The following is a 16,439-nucleotide window of genomic DNA, read 5'->3' on the forward strand; positions in this document are numbered from 1 at the left end:
CAGGGCAATCCTTGCAACCATATCTATGAGGCCACGCAAAGCCAGTTTGCGTGGTTTTGAATTGCCTCATAGATATGAAGTAAATTAGCACACATCGCTGCGTTGCCTTACTGTGCACAAGGGAGACATTCAATAGGCATTGTGGTGGGTATTCCCAAGCAAAACACGTGGATTTTGATGCATCCCCAAATTGACCAACCCGGTAAACCTAAGAATGCATCAAAATCATACACCTCCCTAGGGGAGGCACACCAAGGAGAAATATCTTTTATTTCTCCTTGTTTTTTCTCTTTCTATGTGTACTGCATTTTGCAGCACACATAGAAAGAGGAAACAAACTCCCAGTATTGTTTTTGTGCAGGAAGGTGTTTCTTTATGAACCAAAACAACCTTGCATGGAATGCATACACTCTTGCACCATGGTGCAAGGGTACCTGCGTTGGTGCTAGGCAGCCCATTGTGCACCAGCGCAGGGGGAAAGCACAGAAACGCGTTGTATTCCTTAAATACGGCACATTCCTGCCCTTTCCAAGTGACTCAGGGCAGTGCAGCAAGGTGACTTGCTGCGCTGCTCTGCACCACTTTTTCGCACATCTGTCCCACTGTTCTTAACTCAATATCTATGTAACTTGAAGATCTATACTATCAAGGTAAGTAGATGTGGAGATAGGTATGAAAATCTATAACAATTCTCTGTCAAATTTATGCCCCACAATATTCTGGTCACAATATAGGGTCTTCACTCGATATTCCTTCCACAATATTCCAGACCTACACTGGTGCCTAGCAGTTCTTCACCATCCTTTACAGTATGAACATTGTATTTGTGATTTCATTTAATTTTTCCTTCTTCTCTGTGTCAACTTTTCTTCCACCTTTCTTTCAGTATCAACTAACCTTTTAGTATCCATACTATTCCCACCACACATTTATATTCCTTATTGTACCCACCAATCTTATGCTTTTTCTATCACATTAGTTATTTTTGCCCACAAAACATTCTCACGCAAAGTGGAAACACCCCCAGGTTTCCAGTGACTTGTAGGATAACTACTGGGACTGGTGGGTAGTGAATTCAATATGGAAGTAACACACCAGCAAAGACAGTTTCTGCTAGTTCTCAGTAGGTTCAATCTCCTCACCTCTTTGGAGAGAACCGCAGTCAGGTGCAGTGGTTTCTCGGACATGAAAAACTGCCAGGAACTCTCAGCTCTTGGACTGGGGCCAGGTTTGTCTGGTGCATACTGCACTTTACGGATCAAGAGCCGCACAGAATTCCTGGAAACAGAGCCATATAAATCATTGTTATCATCAGATACAAAAAAAAAAGGTGCCACTAGCTCAGTAGCCACAATGGTCAGGAAAGGGTTCTAGTCAGACTATGTTGACTGATCTCACGCTCAACCAAGGGTTGCTGACCTCACACTGATGGATCTGTGACTTTAAACAGAAGTTGGAAAATTCATATTAAGATAGGTCTCCGTGACCTCCCATTCAGCCAGTTGTTGATGAACTCACACGCAAAGGTCAGTGATCTTAAATTTCAGCAGACATTGGTAATCTCACACTCGGCCAAACCTCAGCAAAGCCAGCAGTCATATACCTCCTACTCTGAGGCTGGTCATGGAGGATTGAGAAACAGGTCTGAACATCGAGGACCATTTTTTCAGATTTTACCTTTTAGAGATTTTTTCATCCAAGTTGCTGGTGGAGAAACATTTTATCTCAAAGTCAACACCGCAAGACTGGATCAGAAGCAAGCATTGAAAGGAGGGAAACACAGTAAAATAAAAGTGTATGTTAGTGCAGAAGGAACACATGCAATTTGTATTCATGGCATCCCTGCTACTCCTGCAGTCAGCACAGGCACTGTTTACAACCAGTGCAGGAATCCAAACAAAATGTGTCAGAATGTCCACCTTCCTTGCAATGCTTCAACGACCTTGCTATCAGAGGACAGAGACTCACACACTGCGAGCATCAGCACTCCCTCCATGAAAAAACCAACACACTTTTCACACTGTCCAGTTAAAATGGGGGATCTCTACTGAAGTGAGATATCAAAGAAAAACGTGCTGGCATTTGAAATCCTCACCTTGGCCTTGTCATGAAGTGCTGGCTGCAGAGACACTGAGCAGGGCAGATAATCAGGAAACTGTAAAATAAGGGGAAATTATCAGACAATAAAAGATGGAGAAAGGGACAATAGATACTCCTTAGCAATATGGCACTACATCTCGTTGTTTACCTGTTAGTAATCACTCCACAGAACTGTGCAAGTAGTGGCTTTGTGGTTGATTAGGCTTAATTCACATATTAAACAAAACGTTGTACTCCTCTCAGGGCACAATGCTTTGGACCATATTGTTGTAGATCCCCAGAAAACCCTGTCTACCGCTTTGAAATCCCAGACCTTCATTTAGTAGAGCAGTGGTGTTGCTGTGCACATCTTCTTCACGAACAGCACCAAGGTCATCAGATTCTACCAAATTATTGCTCATGCTCCAGGAGACAATACCGTTTGTGGGCCGCATTGTCTCCTGGAGCATTTTCTGATGCATCATCATGAGTCTTCTTCTTCCTGTTAGTGGCCCTACCAGCTTAGGCAAAGCAAAACAACCAGGAGAGGATGTCAAATTTCCTGTTCCAATTTACAGTTTTTAGGTACAAAGATGTGACAAGGACATTGTAGTGAGATGCTCTTTGAAAATCAAAAAATTTGCTATGTTTTAAGTCCTTTGTTGTTGAATGAGTGAGGAGACACGACCTTGTGGGTTCTTTTGTACGTAAAGAATCAACCATCTGTATAACACCAGCGTCTACAGAATTATCTATTTTGCTCTTTTCAAATGGGGATCTTTTTGTGTTGCTTCTGGCAGAGGGTCGTATCATATTGACAAGGTATAGTGGTATTTTCCTTTGTGACCCTTCATCAATTAGTATACTTTCTACTGTGCTTTTTTCGAATGATTCTATCGGTTTTTATCTTAATTATACCTTGCTTTATCAATGGGGTGGGCGGATAGTTCCAGGATTCCACATCACCCACTCTGAAATGGATTCTTGGGAATACTGCCTTCTCATATACACCTGCCTCCACCTACATTGGATGTCCCATAATTCTTCCATTCCAGGAAGTCTTGAAGCACATTGGACAATATAATTTTGAGCAATGACGCTTGTTAAAGCATGGATGAATTTTCAGGCAACCTAAATGCATGTGGGGTAGAAAAATAATTTTATAGATGAAACGTCCCCTCCGCTTATTGGCTCCAAGGGCTACACAGCATCTCTTTATTTTATTTTATTTTATTGTATCTTATTTTATTTTGTTTTATTTTATGTTAGGGTATTTGTAAAGCATTGCAAATCATGTAGTCATCTCAGAGAGCTGAGAGATGGAAGGTGGAACAAGGGGTCATAAAGAAGAACATGGAGAGCAACAATCATTAAACAAGGTGAAATACTGTATAAGAAATAAGTCCGCAATGGCGGAAAAAACTTGATTTAAAGCTCTATAATTTCAACCAGTCTTAGGCGCCTGTCTAAAGGGGGGATGAAGAGCAATATATGAAGTCAAACAGGAGGTAAGCTTAGGTCTGCACAACCAAAGCTGTATGATGAGTGGAAGATGGGGGTCTTTAGTACTTGTCTGAAGTAAAGAAATTGTTTTTCCATCTTCATTGAATGGGTGGGAGAGTTCAATAGAGAAGGGCCATAAACATGATGAGACCTTCCTCCATATCTTTTAAATTTAGATCACTGATTAGGCAGCAGGTTAGCAGAAGATGAATAACCATAAATACACTTGTGTACAATAAACCTGTGTACAATACACAATGTTTAGAAGGGTTATCTTCCTTTGATGAGATGCCAATATAGCTATCGGAGGGCTAGAGTGAGGTGATTAGTGCAACCCAGCCCACAAATGAGCCCAGCTGTTTGGTTTTGAACTCTTGAGGAGACCAGAAAGGGTGCTGTTACAATAGTCAATGCGAGCTATCACCACTGCCCGGGTTAGTACAATCCTGTGGGGAAATTAAAGGAAAGCGAGGGAGCCCTGAAACAAGTGAAGATGATTAAAGGCATCTTTAGTGACTGAATTCACTTAAGGCGGGAGGATTGGATTGTGTGACAATACTAGATATTGCACCCAAGACAGAAATCCAGAACAGGGTAGAAGACTGATCCAGCCCATGGCTCCTCCTTTGGTGCCTGGGGAGCTTCCTCCATTGTCCCTGTTTTACGTGCCATTTATTCACAGGAAGTCAAGAGGCAGAGGAAGAAGTGAAAACAAAGGCAGCCAATGCAAAGTAAAGGGATTACAATGGCAGTGAATAGGAGACAGAGAGACAATATCAAAAGAAAAGAGAAATGGAAGAAACAGCAAAAAGCAAGTCTATGAGATAAAATAGACTGACAATAGAGAGAGGAGATGTGCAGACAACAGTGTGGTCATAGGGCCATGTTTCCTTTACCGTTAAAAGAAAAGGGTAAGCGTTGTTGCCCAGTTTCTTCATCAAGCGCTCCTGCACTTTGGTTGTTGGTTTGGTGTCCTCCACAGGTGGGTACACTTGTATCCTGGAGAAGTAGATATCCTTCCGGAAGGTGAGACCCAGCACATCAATGTCCTCCTGACCGTAGCGGAAGGCACAGGTCAACGTCACGTAAACTGAGAAGAGATCAAATTACACATGAGGCGCAATACTGTTACAATAAAAAAAGTAGGCAAAGTACCTTCATCAGATGCCAAATCTCTGAAGCAGGGGATAGTTTCACTTTGTTACTGACTACTGTGACCTCATTTTCCTGTTTTTTCCTGCTTTGTAAATAGGCGTTGAATACATTGGCCCCTTTAAAAATCAGTTACATTATTTCTTACTCTCTTTGCCCCTGTGATTTGTGACAATGTGCCCCAAGCCCTGTAAAAGCAATCATTGACATCTAAAAAAAGGCTGATCTGAACCCATGGGGGGGTGATAACTCTCACTTTATTGTTAGGTCTACCAGCACCGAGCAACCATCTTCAGATGGTGGCTCAGTCACAGCTCCAGTCAGAACTAGGTAATTTTACATTTCTCTTCTCCAATCTGTTAGGATTTTAGTTTAGGCATAAGATTAAACCTGATCATATTCAGGGAAACCTATTGAAGTCAGCATATCATGGTCACCTAGCCTGGTTGATACTTTTGATCTCTCTACTGCCTTTGATACCACTCATTATTATACTCTTATGTAATTGTTTTTTTTTAAGTAAATGTTATTCTTTTATAATGGAACTCAGAAATCGTAACTAAAGATACAAGGTCAAGGGACGGGCAGTTTGTTTGCAAGGTGCTTTTGACCTGTTGGGGGGTTTTCACAGGTCACTCTGCTGTATTTCTGTGAGGGGGCGAGCGCCATTTGTAGAATTTGCTCATCTGGCTGCATACAAGAACGGAGCTTGGAAATCTTGATTGCTGGGGATTAGGAGTCCCACAACCCCCTCCTGGGCACCACCTGAGAACTATTAGCCATACATTAGGCAGAGAAAGCCCCTCTGCACAGGGCGCACCCAGGCCCATCTGGGGCTGGGCTGCCCCTCTAACAACAGGGGTAGAAACCCTTACTAGTCAACGCAGGTGATATCTTTAGACTTGGCAGCTTATGAATAATGGGCAAACGCAAGGTGAATGGTCACCCCACGCAAACCCACAGAGCAACCAGCATTGACACTATGCTTGAAGGGGCAAGTGGGGTTGTAAGTAATAAAATCTCACTAAGAGACCGTAGGCTTTATTTGGGGCATGGGAGCATTGTGGACACTATAACTGATTGCATTGCTCAGAGTATTACTGAGCCACCTAGGCTAGCCCCAGAGACATCTCGCCATGTCGAGGAAGTTACTGGTCAATGCATAAAGCCCACTACCCACTCATAGTGATATAACTAGGGGCTCAAATCTTTGTAGGCAGACCGCTTGCACTAGTACCACCTGCCCTAACTCACCCTTGGAACCTGCGTTCAAACGTAAAAGGATCGGCAAAAGCACCATGCGAAAGGAAGCTCAAACTAACCATGTGGCTTCTGGGAGGGGAAGCCACATGTCCCTCTTAGGGGATTCTCAAGTAGAGTTTATATGGAACCTGAAGGCAGAGGCTCTGAATAAATATCTGGGTCCCATAAAATAGCGTTTGGCAGTTATTGAAGACCATTTAGCTAACTTGCTCACATTTTTAACTCAGAACAAGTCACAGCCCGAATCTGGAGGGAAGGCTGTGGACATCTTAACAGAGTCTAGAGGTAAAGGGGATCTGGATACCAGCCCAGCACACAATCGCCTGCATTCTGCAATAGCCGAGCAAGATGATGCGTCCGCTACTCAGGGAAAGGATCGAGCTAAAGTCAGCGTGCCTAGTACCATGGTTTTAAACTTACCACGGAATCCTGCCCGTATGTCCTGGTAATGGCTGGCATGCCCCCTTTGAACAGTGAACAAAAGGAGACATGGGAACAGGCACGAGACAAGATCGTGCACTGGCTGGGGGCAAATAAAAACTTTAACATCGCAGTTGGGCACGAGATCATGATGGTCCGGAGGGTTTGCTGGTTAGGACCCGCTACAAAGGTTATTCCGGGGGATTGTGTTATTGTTAATTTTAGGCATCCTAGTATTGTGAGGTGCCTATTGAGCTCCAGTACAACAAGTTATTTCAGAAGTCATGATATCATCACACTTCCTTTAGGTTACTTTTATAAGCCCCCAACCCCATTTAAGCAACCCGTTCCACCCATTTTCTCTACATATCAGCCCCATTCTTTTCAGGGTTTGATCTGTGCTAACAGGTCTGACCCTTTATCAGATTGCAACGGAATTGACTGACCTGATGAACCCAGGACTATGCCAGGGGAAGATTTCTAACTCGCCCGGGGTGTAATCAAACACTTCGCTCTGTTAGTCCACCAGCTCAGGAACTGCCCTCCTCTGAACAGCCTAGCATAGTTGTTTCGGAAGACCCAGAGAGAATTCTCCTTACAGACAAATGCGAATTCTCCAGACCCCCGGCATTAACGAACCACGCCAGCTCACCAGCGACCCTTCCTAATCTTGAGTTGGAACATAGCTGGCCTCCGCAACAAGTTAGCATCACCTGACTGCTTTGCCCTCATTAGCTCTTTTGACATATTGATATTGCAAGAGACATGTGATCTGAGCCCCGTAGCTGTAAAAGGTTTTCTATGTTTCAGCCTACCGGCCATTTCGTCCCACGCAGGGCGAGCATCAGGGGGCCCATGTGTATGGATTAATTTGCTGCTTGGCGCCTCTGCTGAAGCTTTAAATGTGCCAGGGAATGACTACCAAGCGGTTTTATTCAAGGGTGTTTTATCTCTTTATCTTATACATTTTTTTAATAATGATTTTTACAACACCCCTAACCAAAGATTTCCAGGGCTTTTGGAATACAGCTCCTCTCTTGTAGACCTACCAACCAATAAGGGCCAGTAACTGCATATATGTCTGGGTGGAGACTTCAATGCCAAATTGACAAGCACAAAACATCGTAGGGCTCATATTGGGGGGGGTAAGGACTTGAGTGGAAAGAAGCTGGCAGGATTTATTGTTTTGCTGATTTGTATATTATGATGGAGACCTGGACCGTCTGACTTTTCGGTGTTGGAACTGTCACTCGGTGATTGATTTCATTTCTGTTTCCTGCAGTGGTGTCCCCATAGTGCACAGTAGCACAGTTATCAACACCAACTTTGGGTATCACTGTCCTTAAAAGTGTACCTACCCTCACCAACCTGAAAACGTCTACTAATATCCTTAGACTGTGCTGCAAATTGCTAGACCCTCCTCTTTTTCTGGAGAAAGTAATATCAGGAAATCTTGAGCTAATCTTGGGGCATTTTGCAGAGGCTTCTGACCCAAGCAACATAGGCAGTTACCTTGTGGCTTTATGCATTAAGATTAGGCAGTCCCTTTTTAAGCCCAATAGAACAATGCCTCTGATTCCCCACTGGTTTGACCATGAATGCTCTTCTTTAAATTGCTTCCTACGTAAAGTCTTGGCAGAATGAAATTTTCACCCAACACTGGGAAGATCTTATGAATACTGCCTGTTCTAGAGATAGTAAAACCTTATGGGGAGCTGTATCTAATTTGCACTCTTTCGATCAAAAAATAACCTATACAAGTTGCCACATATATAGTGAGGCATGGGTGGCACACTTCACGCAAATTTATCTTGCCCCAAATTGCCATTATGACCCGTTGTTATCTGGATCTGAGGCTTGGCCCATGCCTGATACAGTCTCTCTGCAGGAGTTTACCCTGGCTATCCAGCTGAGCCCGGGGGTTAAAGCCTATAGCCCTGATGGTGTGCCAATAGATCTATTCAAATGTAATGTAGATTTGTGTGTCTCTGTGCTGACTAATGTCTTTAACAGTGGGATTCACACTACCGTTCCCAGTTCTTGGCCATATTCAGTTATTGGCCCAATCTTTAAGAAGGGGGGCCATGCAAAGCCCCATTGTTATCACCCTATCGTGTAGACTGACATCTCTGCAAAGATTTTTGGGACGGTTCTTTAGAATAGTATATGAGAGTGGGCTATTGATAACAACATTCTGCATGCCCGTCAGTACGTTTTTTGTGCAGGCATAGGTATGACAGAACAGTGCTTGAATTTAAACTTAATAATTGGAAAATACACCATGGCTAAACAGGCGGAACTTTACCTAGCGTTCATGGAATTGTCCATGGCTTTCAACTGCGTTAATATGGCTAAACTGTGGCATGCCCTAATAGAACTGGGGTTAGATATGGCCCTTGTAAATATATTGGTCTCTCTGCACACCAATACAAAAGCCGGGGTCAGTTGGGGCAAAAATTGTGGTGTTGGATGAGTTTAGCATTGGGCGCGGAGTCCGCCAAGGCTGCGTACTTGCCCCATTGCTTTTTATTCCATATATTAATAGCCTTAGTTCACATTTAATCACAAGCTCGCCAGACACTCCTAAGATTAAGGACATCACTCTTCCAGTACTACTTTACGCGAACAACGCCGTTCTAATGTCTTGTGCACCGAATGCCCCACATCAGTTATTTCATTAATTTGACCACTTCATGGACAACTTAGATTTACAGACAAATTTTGAAAAATCTTTTATTATGACTTGTTGACCCAAGCATTCTCAAATTTCTAATATTAGAGTGTGCTCAAATTTGCTAACAAGCGTGAGCACTTTTTCTTATCTGGGTCTAACCTTTTGCTCAAAAGGCTCCTGGGCCACTCACATCTCCCAATAAAGGGCAAGGTTAGCTAGATCAATAGGATCTTTGTTTAATATTCCACATCAAAAAGGCAAAGGGGCGTTGGGACCCATGTTACAAATATATACTGCTCAAAGTGTTCCGATTGCTGTATATTGGGCAAGCATTTGGTGTATTCCTGATTGCCCTGCAAAGGGAAGAGAATTATTTTTGCACAAAAATTTTGGGTGCCCTAATACCGTCCCCACATTTTATCTGCTGCCCTAACAATACATATCACTACAGCTTGCCTAGCTTGCGAAAAGGGTTTATCAATTCTGTGGTTAGCGCATGTGAAAAAATCATTGGACGGTATTGGCACTGGCTATGCCTTTATTGATACCACTAAATGTGCTGCCTTAGATTAGAAATATGTGCAATCAATATTACTAACCCAGTTCCAAGAGGATAGCCTAAGGGATGAAACCAGGAAGCCTAAAGTAGCATTGTATCTGTGCCATAGCACACAGGGGTTCTCAAATAACGATATGTGGGAGTTCAGTGGGAGATGGGAGTGCCTTCAGCTATTTCTTCTTGGGTTCCAGCAGAACATCGAAGCAAGATTTGTCCCTGTAATTGCACTTCCAATCTATGTTGCATTTTTTTTTTTTTGTGTAATTTTTACAAACTGTACATGACATTATTTTTAGTCTTTTAGTCCATCTTTTAAAATGTAAAAATTTTAGGTGCTGTTTTCCAACTTACTGTTTCCTCCAACAGTTGCTGGATGAGGAGACGGGTCTATGTGTAAGCTCATTCCTTCGCGCAGCTGTATGTTCACAGGGTACAATGCCCCTTTAACCAAATTATTTTTTATGGGGGTTTTGTGTTTTTTAGCCTGTGTTTTGCAATATTTTCGATTTGTATTTTTATTATTTTTAGTATGTTTACCAATTATTTCCACTTGTTGTATCTATTTTATATACGCTTTTATGGGTGTCTCACAACCGAATAAAGTAATCTGAACTGAATTGAGCTTAAGATACAAGTGTGAGTTAAGCACATGTAAAACCAAGGTACAGCCCGGCATACATTTTACATACACATATGCATTTTTTACACAGCAAGTGTCACGGCATCCGTGATTCCAGCAGCAGATGTATTGTGCAACACTATCTGTGATTTCATTCAGTGTGGTGCCTCCTGTGTGTTCCTTGAACATTGCACAGGAATATGTAGGCAACTTTTTGCTTACAATATAGAAACATTTAATATAAAATCTGAATTGTGTTAAGGTGTTGTTTTTGATGTGGCAGCTCATGGGTCAGTGACTTCTATTATATATAGCCACATCAGTATCATGGTAGAGTTGTAAGCAGTTTCCTTCTTTTCTGTAAAGATGCACTCAGTTTGTCCACGAAGGAGCCACTAGATTTACTCTAGTCCTCTTCCTAGTTTGATGTAAATATGGAGCTGCAGGGAGATGTTTTGATGAGCATGGTATGTTACCAAAATATCAAGCTTTTTATATCTAGTGTGCATATTGTCAAGGTGAGTAGAATTGGCGTTAGAATAGTAAATTCGTACTTCTCAGTGTGTGGTTACTTTTCTGATAGGTTGGTAGTCGATACTGTGGATTGAAACTATGTGCAGATTGATACAACCCAATTGAGGGCTTCTCCATCCAAAAGGACACGGGTGACACATAACTTTGTTTTAAAGTGTGCTGGCTGGCAAATATACACTGCCTGCAGGCCTGACTGTGCAACTAACAACAGAATGACCCATCAGTCTATGAAGTGAAACCCAAATAAATAGAGTTTCTGCTGTTCTCGTCTTCACTTTCCTCCCCTTAGACTTAATCTTGGCTCTCAATGTTTTAGTCACTTGGCATATCTCTCACTCTACCACTTGGGATCCAGCGCTCTACGCAATAAAATTTCATTCTTAGTAAAGATCTGTTCCTTTTAGCATTTTTTGGCCAAAAGTATGAATCTATTTCTGTTTATAAGTGATTTTCTTTGTATTTCTTGTTATTTAGAGTGAGTAGCGGAATTGCTCTCTTAATTGCTCCACTAAAGATTATTTTTCATTCAGCAGCTCATTTGACACAAATTCCCGTCACTGTATACACTTGACTTAAGAAATGCTGCCCATGTATAACTGTTAAATAATTAAATAAATATATACAAGGGCACAATGTCTTACTGAGGAGCCATTGTTTGTGCTCCTGATTGATTGTGTGCTGAATACCTAATCTTGACTCCACCTCATGTCTTTTTCTTTCACCACCTCACACTTCTGATCTCTTTACTGGACACTTGCAGGTTCATTTTCATCCCTGCTTCTTTTCCCTCACCATTGTTTTATTAACTATTTTTCTACCTGTTTTCTCTTTTTAGGCCTTTTTGTGTCTTGCTACGGGTCACTGTCTTATGATGAAAAATAAGTCCTGGTCCCCAAAAAGGGGTGCCGGTGGTCACCGCCTGCCAGCACTGGCACAAAGTAAACACTTTTTGATGCACCAGCATCAAATTATTTGTTTATACCATAGCATTATGTCTGCCACAGAAGATTCCGGTGTCTAGTGTATCCGTGGCTACTGGGCCTTGGGACTTACCTTGCCTTGATATCCCCAAGCGTTGTTGTGTTAAATATCCAATCAGGCTTTCAGAAGAGCTGTACTTTGAATTTGATGCTCTTCGACATTCAAAATAGTAGTTAATTCGCGAGGCTCTCAATACTACTTTCTTTAGCCAAGCCATTTCAGCATAGTGGTTGGAATAACTGGTTCTTTAATTTTCTAATATGTTCATGTTTATCTCTTTAAGATTCTATTCATTTTCTTTCGACTGATTAGATGGCACAACAACGTTTGAGAGCAGAATGTGCTCTTAACAGGAAACTGGTTGCTGACAAAAGTGTGTGTTATAAATGGGCTGAGGTTGCTGACAGCAGTGTTTGTTAGAAGTGGGCTAGGGTCAGTTGACAGCAGTGTGTGTTAGGAGTGGGCTGAGGTTGCTGACAGCAGTGTTTATAAGAAGTGGGCAAGGGACAGCCGACAGTAGTGTGTGTTAGGAGTGGGCTGAGGTTGCTGACAGCAGTGTGTGTTAGGAGTGGGCTGAGGTTGCTGACAGCAGTGTTTGTTAGAAGTGGGCTAGGGACAGTTGACAACAGTGTGTGTTAGGAGTGGGCTGAGGTTGCTGACAGCAGTGTTTGTAGAAAGTGGACAAGGGACAGCCAACAGTAGTGTGCATTAAATGTGAGCCTTGGTTACTGACCACAGTACGTGCTATAAGTGGGTTTGAGTTGTTGACAGCAGTGTTTGTTTCAAGTGGGCCAAGCGCTACTGACAGTAGTATATGCTCTTGCCGGGTTAGAGATGTTCATAGCATGAAGTCATTGCATCAGTAGTGAGGCTGGTTGCTTGATGCCAGTGCGGGTGACCCTATGTTATGGTCCTCGATGGCAACTTACCTTTCTTACCCCTTAGCAGGTCCGGCTCCACAAACACAATCCCATCTACAGAAGACAAGGAGAGATATAAGAAAGGCACATCAAGTGAGAAATTAGGAGCTGAAGAATACTGAGCATGATTTGAAATTGATGGCAATAAAGAATAATTAGAGGAGAATGTTTATTCGGACAATAGCACATGCATTGAAGCAGAAGGTAGGAATTATTATGCGTTCCTGTATATTTATATCTTATACTGCACTTACATCCCTTGTGTACCTGAGCACGGAGGTCTGATGAGGGATTAGGAGAGAGTCCAGTGGAGCTTGGCATTATTAAAAGGTACACTACAAAACATTTTGCTAGAAACTTGTTCATTTTATTTAAGGTTCATTTATGACAGATATTCATACCTCGGAATACTGTGATAGGGCGTTCAGCCCTATGTCAGAGAACATTTTCCTCCAATTGATTTTGTAGCCTTTGGCTACCATTAGCGTCCTTCTCTAAGTTGTCATCAGTACAGGGAAGTTGATGTTTGAAGATGTTGATCTTGAGGTTATTGCCCAATCGGATGTTAACACTTTTCGCAGTTTCTTTTCAATTATACTCTGGAGGCTGCAGTCACCAGTGATATTCCTGTTAGTGAGAACCGTTTCTTTATTACCACCACAGTTCTGGGGCTGTTTCTCAGAATATCGAGGGGAAACCACATCTGGAGACAAACCTACTGTGACCTATTTAGCTACTACAAAATGTTGTGAATTAAGAATATATAGGTAAGCATAGATTTACCATTCCTAACTGCACATCCAAGTACCTTGAAGATATATATTTCACCAAGACACACGTGGAGTTAAGTCGAGTAAAACTATGTATGTAAATATACATGTGTATATGAGTTTCAAGAGACGAAAAAGACTCAGACAAAGAAAGCAAGCAGGCATAAAACAATGGGCGCATGGGAATAATAACAAGGAGCTCCAACACAGAAATATGATGGATAAAGAAATGGTGAATAGAACTATCATCAATCTATCAAACTGTACACTTTATGTTTAGGGTTATCCTTTTGCCCCACGGAATGCTTAAATTATCCAGAGATCCAGATAGATCTTTTTAAGTTTGTGAGAAAATTGAAGTTGAAAAAATTGCATACACTAAAGGGTGAGGGGACAAGTGTGGTGAATCCTACTGGTAATAATGTGATAGAAAATAATTTGAATATATGGTATGTCAACACCCTTCTAACCCTACATGAACTAGAGACTAATGAGGACAATGAGAATGATTTTGAGGATGCTTATGAAACCCTAGATGATCAGGGTATTAATAATGATCGAGCTGCCTCATCTACTTTTAAACCAGTTTCGACCTTTCTTCCAACTATGAATCATGACAATATTCATACTTTCCATGAGGTAACAGCTCAGAACCTATTGTGAGTTTGACACAAGTCATGGTTTAAAACCGGGGCGAAATCATAACCTCATTATAGCACAGCGATAGACCATTAAATCTTTGGCTGAAGATGATAGTGTCATTATCTGTCCTGCTGATAAAGGTGGTGATATTGTTTTACTGAGCAGGGACATGTATGTAAATGAAGCCATGCGATTTTATACCATTGTCACCAGGGAAACTTATACCAGTAGTGTGACTGGGATTTGGCAGTATTTAACTTATTGGAAGGATAAAGGCTTATTAACTTGGGAGGAATATTGTTTTCTTAAAAAAGATTATCCCAAATTACCTGTGCTATACCTTTTACCTATAGTACATAAAAACAAGGAGGATCCCCCAGGCAGACCAATTGTTTCCTCAAGAGATAGTGCATTAGAAAATGTGTCCAAATACGTTAATTATTTTCTTAGGGAATATGTTACCAGTCTGCTCTCTCATGTATGTGGTACGAAAGATTTTTTAGGGAAACTAGAATGAATTGTATGGGAGGATGACTTCCTACTTATAACTTTGGATGTCAATTTCTTATACACAATCATTAAACATGAGAAGGGGATTGCTGCCTGCAAACATTTTCTAAAAGCCAGGCTTCTCAAGTACTTGACACATACTGACATGATTGTAGAGACTATAAGGTACTGCCTAAAAAACAACATTTTCCTATTTGATGGGGTACTGTACAATCAAGTACTCTGGACAGCTATGGGTACGTATTTTGCCCCTAGTTTTGCCAATCTATACTTGGGTTGGTGGGAGGAGGAGGAATTGAAGGCTAACAAGACATACCCTGATTTGACCAGGTACTATGGCTTTGTTTTATCGATTACCTATTTATTATCTGGAAGGGCATGGAGACGGAAGCCATGGGATTCATTGAGAAACTTAACATCAACAACCAAAATATTGTCGTAACCTATAATATGAGTAGATCTGTAGCTGAGTTCCTTGATGTAAACATTTCAATACATAATAATAACACCGAAACTGAACTTTTCTGTAAAGTTACAACAGGCAATAGTCTACTTCATACTCTCAGTAGCCACCTGGAGAATCTAAAATGGAGTATTTCTTATGATGAGCTGCTGAGGGCTAAACGTAATTGCAGCACTGAGGAATCTTTTTATGCTGAACAGAAAATCACGGCCACCAGATTTAGGGAAAGGGGGTAGCCCAAGTGGGTCATCAAGAAGGCCATTGGCAAGGTTAAACTGGTGGTTGACAATAAACAACAGAGTAGCAGGGTTAATGATAATGAGACTAGGATAATCTTGACATACAATGAAGATGCAAGTGATATCAAAAAGATCCTTACCAAAAACTGAGACATTCTGACCAGCGATCCTATCATCGGGTCTTCAATACATAGGAGACCTAAGATTACATACAGAAGGGGACTCAGCCTACGTGATACTCTAAGGCGTAATGATATTACCACCATATCACAAATCAGAGACCACAATTTGCAGGGATTTTTACCATGTGGCCACTGTGAGGCTTGCCATAATAGCTACATGCGAAAGTAATTCCCCACATGCAAATCGGGTGAAGTGAGACTAATAAAGCAATTCCTCATATGTAGTACTCCATTTACCATCTATGTTTTGGAATGTCCTTGCAATTGTTGGTACCTGGGGAGTACCAGAAACATGGTAAAGAAAATAGTTCTTGAGCACATGCGTGCGATCACTTCTAAAGATCCCCACTACCCAGTAGCCAGACACTTCCATGAGAAGCAAAACTCAGACAGTTCTCTCCTTACTTATTTCTCTATAGAAAATGTACCATCTAACCATAGAGAGGGGTATGGAACATTAAAGTTAAGGAAAAAGGAATCAAAATACATATTGGACCAGGAGACCAAAATTCCTAGGGGGCTGAATACTGACGAGGAGTTGAGTATTCACCTATATGATGGATGATGTTGTCCCCTCCGCTTGATCATTACCCACCACTCTTTTCTGGGAGAGACCTAGATCATGCTCATTAGGAGTATTATTTTGGTAATTCTTTTGTTTTTTTGATGCAATATTATGTACCTTTTAGTGTTTTTAATAGGATAGATTAACATTGTATGTTTTGTATATATTCTTTTTACAGGAAGAAAGAAAGCGGTCCTGATGGAAGTTAGGATGTGGATTCCCCATCCTTTTCTTCACTTTGCGTTTCCTCGTTTTCATCAGCACGGGTGTGATGATTCACAGATAAGGACTTTAAGCACATTTCCTTGATGGGTTAATTTGTTTATGTAATTAAGGCATGCTCTTTGGGACTCACTGGACTGCG

At 41.6% G+C, this 16,439-nt stretch overlaps 1 protein-coding gene across 1 annotated transcript in view; it reads right to left on the minus strand.

Annotated features, from left to right (window-relative positions):
- SAG (S-antigen visual arrestin) overlaps positions 1-16,439 on the minus strand; it is a 116,582-nt gene that overhangs the window by 49,032 nt on the left and 51,111 nt on the right. The window contains exons 4-8 of the mRNA XM_069213765.1: positions 12,714-12,758; positions 4,479-4,672; positions 2,096-2,155; positions 1,678-1,745; positions 1,143-1,278 (exon numbers count right to left, since the gene is read on the minus strand). Coding sequence (XP_069069866.1) covers positions 1,143-1,278; positions 1,678-1,745; positions 2,096-2,155; positions 4,479-4,672; positions 12,714-12,758 — 503 coding nt within the window. The remainder of the gene's footprint in view (positions 1-1,142; positions 1,279-1,677; positions 1,746-2,095; positions 2,156-4,478; positions 4,673-12,713; positions 12,759-16,439) is intronic.

Source organism: Pleurodeles waltl, chromosome 11 (genome assembly GCF_031143425.1).
Source record: "Pleurodeles waltl isolate 20211129_DDA chromosome 11, aPleWal1.hap1.20221129, whole genome shotgun sequence".
NCBI classification, from domain to species: domain Eukaryota; kingdom Metazoa; phylum Chordata; class Amphibia; order Caudata; family Salamandridae; genus Pleurodeles; species Pleurodeles waltl.